We start from the raw sequence: 5,015 nt of genomic DNA on the forward strand, positions 1-5,015 counted from the left end.
TGGATGCTTTTTAGGTAAAGTTTACGTTTATGTGAAATTGAGATTAATAGTTTTTTATTTGCTTTCCAGGTTTCGGTTAAAGGAAAATTATTATTATATAGGGTTACGTACTTTTTCATAAATGTATCGTATGCTATATTAGGGTGCGAGGCATTGATGACATCATACCACGAACAGTTCGATAAATCGCTCCGAAAGTTTAAAATATTATTTGCAATAATTTTACGAAATTTGCGGTTAATATTATTATTAATATTTGTTTTAGGCCTACTGGACTTGTTTATAAAACTAATGTTAAAAACAGGAAGATGATCAGTGGCATCATGAATGATAATACCACTGTTAGAGGGTTCAAGGTCATTAGTAAAAATATTATCAATAAGGAGCGGAATGTGGAGTTATCCTTGTCGGTTTATGAATGAGGGTAAGAAGAGAATTGTTGAATAAACAATGGATAAAATCATTAACGTTGTTATCAGATTCATATTTTAAAATATCTATGTTGAAATCACCAAGAAGGAAAACCTTTTTCTTCTCTTTTAATATCTTTTTAAGCAGAAGCTCAAATTGTTCCGTAAAATAAGGAATAGTGATATCATGAGGTCATAATACATAGTACCTACAATTATGTTTTCGTTGAGTGTATGAATTTCGATAAATAATGATTCACAAAATTAATTAATAATTAATGGGAGTTAGGTCGTTTCTAAGAGAATATTGAGTATTGTTTTTAATATACATGTTAATTCCACCACATTTATAAGAACGAGGTTTAAAAACTGTGGAATAATTTGGAATATAAATAAGTGGGCTGGTAAAGTTTCTGTTACTGAAATGATATCAAAATTAAAGTTAAGTGATTTAATACAATTTGAAATCGATTCGAAGTTCTTAAGCAGACTTCTACCATTAAAGTGAATACAAGAAAAATTATTTTCACAGTCATTATTCTTAAATTTACTTTTGAACTCGATTGGTAAATAAAAATTTGATACGTTTGCATTGTTGAAAAAATTATTGTCAGGATCTATGTTGTCAAATTGTCTAGCAGATGCAGTTGGTTTAAAAATTAAGTTAGCAAGTCGGTCGCAATTAATATTAGAACATGAAATTGGTGCTTCCATAATTTATACATAAAACAGATACCGGTACAAAACAAACAAGAAACAGGAACAGGTACAACAGTTATATTCGTAAAATAAAGAATTAATCTTTTGAGCGAGTAAGCTGGGAAACTACTCACACAGGTCTAAAAAATGTATATGAGTAATATTAACGATAATAATAATAATAATAATAATAATAATAATAATAATGCTAGTATTAATAACAAAATAGCAATAACAACACCAATAATAATAAACGATAACAATATTATATTATTAATAATAATAGTAATAATAATAATAATAATAATAATAATAATAGTAATACTAATAATACTAATAGTAATTATACCATTAATAATAATAATAGCTACATAAAATAAATTCGAAAGGGTACTAATAGTTTTCTAAAGATATTTTGGTAACAATAATGAAAGCCATCAAAGTTATGGTATATATAATAATATATTATTATTTTTATTTATTAAAAATTTTTATTTACATTTATAGGCCTACCAATAATACAAACATTGGGTGTCTAAAAAAGAAAGCTAATATGGTACAAGTACAACAGTACTACAATACGAATATATTCGTAAAGTACTGTAAAAAAAAATTAGTCTTTAGAGCAGGTAAGTTATGAAACTACTCACACAAGTAATAATGATAATACTAATAATAATAATACTGGTAAACAATAAATTAATAATAATAGCCTAATAGTAATAATAATAATGATAATAATAATAATAGTAATACTAATAATAATAGTAATTATACCATTAATAATAATAATAGCTACATAAAATAAATTCGAAAGGGTACTAATAGTTTTCTAAAGATATTACGGTAACAATAATGAAAGCCATCAAAGTTATGATATATATAATAATATATAATAATAATAATAATAATAATAATAATAATAATAATAATATTATAATAATAATGGTGATGATGATGATAATAATAATTATAATAATAATAATAATAATAATAATAATAATAATAATAATAATAATAATAATAATAATAATAATAATAATAATAATAATAATAATAAGTACCACATATATCAAGTGTATGCACCTCAGCAAGGACATATAACTGAAGAGAAGGAAAGCTTTTATAGGTTACTAGAGGATTGTTATCATATACAAGACACCGAGATAGGGCTGATGATGGGAGATTTTAATGGCTGAATTGGAAGCGACAGAGTGGGAACTGAAAAGGTAATGGGTCCCTTCGGTGAAGAACATAGAAATCCTGAGGGAGGAAGACTAATTGACTTCTGTATTATGAACAATTTAAAGATTATGAACGGTTTCTTCCAACACCAAAGTTCACACAGGTGTACAAGATATAGATGGAATCAAAACTCCGCTAAGTTTGACCAGATGTCAATCATTGATTATTTTATTTACACAGCAGAAAGTATCAATAATCGGTGGACAGAATATTTCAATAAGCTACTAAATGTAAAAACAGGAGAGATAACAACAGAGGAAACTTGCAGGGAAGAAATAACTAATGAGGATGTTAAGGTAGAAGAAGATTTAATTACATCACAAGAATTAGAAGAAAATAAAAAATGGAAAATCGCCAGGGGAAGATGAAATCATTATAGATCTAATTAAATATGGAGGTGAGGAAATTCTTAGTCATGTCTTAGGATTAATAAACCACTGCTGGCGCAAAGGTGAAATACCCGAAGAATGGGGTAAAACTTTAATTATACCGATTTATAAAAGAAAAGGAGATTCCGGTAATTGTGAAAATTATAGGGGAATTTCACTAATTAATCATACAGCTAAATTATATGAAAGAATCATAGAAAAAAGAGTTAGACAGCGGATTGAACCAAGGATGGGCTTAGAACAGCATGGTTACAGAAAAAACATGTCTACCACCGACCTGATATTCAGCATACGATCCTTGGTGGAAAAATCATGGGAGTTCAACAAACCAGCTTATTTCACTTTCATTGATTTAAGCAAAGCTTTTGAATCCATACCTAGGGAAATGCTGTGGAGATTTATGGAAGAAGAGTATGGTATTACTGGTCGTCTAGGAAGAGCTCTGAAAAGTATGTACAACCCATGCCTCTGCAAAGTCAGGACAGGTTTTGAAAACAAGAAATGTTTCAATATAGAAACCGGTGTGAAACAGGGAAGCGTAGTATCCCCAATATTATTTATTGCATATATGGACAGCGTCATTAGAAATTTTAAAATGAAACACAATCCACCTATCACAAGTCTCATCATGGCCTATGCAGATGACATCTCGTACTACACAGACGAAAGAGAAGATCTCGAGAGAGCAATACATCATTGGAATGAATGTTTTAAAAGAGCAGGTATGAAGATGAATGTCTCGAAGACTGAAATTCTGTATGTCAGTAGGAAGACAGAAGAAAATCTCAAAATCATCATCAACGGAGAAACTGTGAAAAAATGTAGAGAAGGCAAAATATCTAGGAAGCATCATCATGCAAGAAGGTGGAAATAAATTGGATATCACGGAGAGAATTGGGAAATTTAGCAAGAATGTAGCTGCTTTGTATCCTATCTTAAAGGACAAACATGTACCTCAGAAGACCAAGCAGATCATTTTGATGCAGTCCTGTCACCTACCTTGATGTATGGTACAGAAGCATGGGCAATAACAACAACTGACTGGAGTTGGATACAAGCCTCAGAAATGAGACCCCTCAGGATTATTACCAATAAGACCAGACTGGACAAAATTAAAAATGAGGAGATCCGAAGGCAGGTTGGTATGACGCCCATTCGCAATAAAATTGAAGCAGCTCAGTTAAGATGGCTTGGTCATTTAGAGAGAATGGACGATAATAGAGTAGCTAAGAGATGCTGGAACTGGACACCGTGTGGGAAAAAACCAAGAGGACGACCGAGGAAACGATGGATAGACACAATTAAAGAGACTTTAAATAGGAATAACATGCCAACTTCCAAGAATTAATAAATAGCGGTGAGATGTCAGACAGACAAAAATGGAGAGAGAGGCTAGCACCACTGACAGGCGGAAGCCTACATGGGAGCTGAAGTAAGAAGTAAGAAGTAAAATAATAATAATAATAATAATAATAATAATAATAATAATAATAATAATAATAATAATAATAATAATAATAATAATAATAATAATAATAATAATAATAATAGTTCATTCTTATGTAGCGTAATTTACCTATAGGCCTATAAGTTATTACAACTGTACTTTAATTGTTATCATTAATTACAATCAACCGCGGTCACATTTTGTCGCGAAAAGGACAAACTACAATCGCAGTGCAAAAGTCAAGTGGCACAGTACAAAAGTCAAGTGGCGCAGTGCAAAACTAAAGTGGTGGCACACGCATTTTGAGTTTGCACTAAACCCTCTTGGCCCACGGCCCATTTTTGACACCATGACCATGCATAATATTAACCCTGTCTCTTATACACATCTAGATGTGTATAAGAGACAGGAATTATGGCGAATGTTTATTACTTATTTGATAGGCATCGAGCTACTATATGACTTCATGCAGGCTATGTTTTCTAATGTCGAAATCAGCTTCCAAAACCAAACAATTTTGAATAAAACAAGAAACAAAGAGTACGGTATGCAATGTAACCATCTAATTTATTTTCAAATCCTCATTCTGGAAAGTGAAATTCTACATTTTGGAAATTTTGCATGAAATCGGTCAACCACGCTGGTAGAGGTAGAGGTTGCTTCCCCTATCACGATGTATTCCAAGCATCATGAGGCTATTTAAACGAGTATTTGTCATAACAGAGCCCAAATTATTTTTAATTAGTTTCATTGATTTTTTATTATTATTGTTATTATTATTATTATTAATATTATTATTATTATTATTACATTGTGATGAAAAGT

At 30.3% G+C, this 5,015-nt stretch overlaps 1 protein-coding gene across 1 annotated transcript; it reads left to right on the forward strand.

The window, feature by feature from the left end:
• The first annotated feature begins 2,972 nt into the window (after nt 1-2,972).
• Nucleotides 2,973-4,091, forward strand: LOC117110995. The gene is made up of 2 exons (XM_033253851.1): nt 2,973-3,465; nt 3,685-4,091. The coding sequence occupies exons 1-2, from the start codon at nt 2,973-2,975 to the stop codon at nt 4,089-4,091; spliced, it is 900 nt and encodes a 299-aa protein (XP_033109742.1).
• The last annotated feature ends 924 nt before the right edge of the window (nt 4,092-5,015 follow it).

The sequence above is a fragment of the Anneissia japonica genome, unplaced genomic scaffold (assembly GCF_011630105.1).
Source record: "Anneissia japonica isolate Jap-2015-1 unplaced genomic scaffold, ASM1163010v1 scaffold573_len2283161_cov171, whole genome shotgun sequence".
Classification (NCBI taxonomy): domain Eukaryota; kingdom Metazoa; phylum Echinodermata; class Crinoidea; order Comatulida; family Comatulidae; genus Anneissia; species Anneissia japonica.

Coding starts and splice junctions, on each gene's coding strand:
- LOC117110995 (XM_033253851.1), top strand. CDS start 2,973: ATGGGCTTAGAACAGCATGGTTACAGAAAAAACATGTCTACCACCGAC. Junction 3,466..3,684: donor TGAATGTTTTAAAAGAGCAG/GTATGAAGATGA, acceptor CCTATCTTAAAG/GACAAACATGTACCTCAGAA.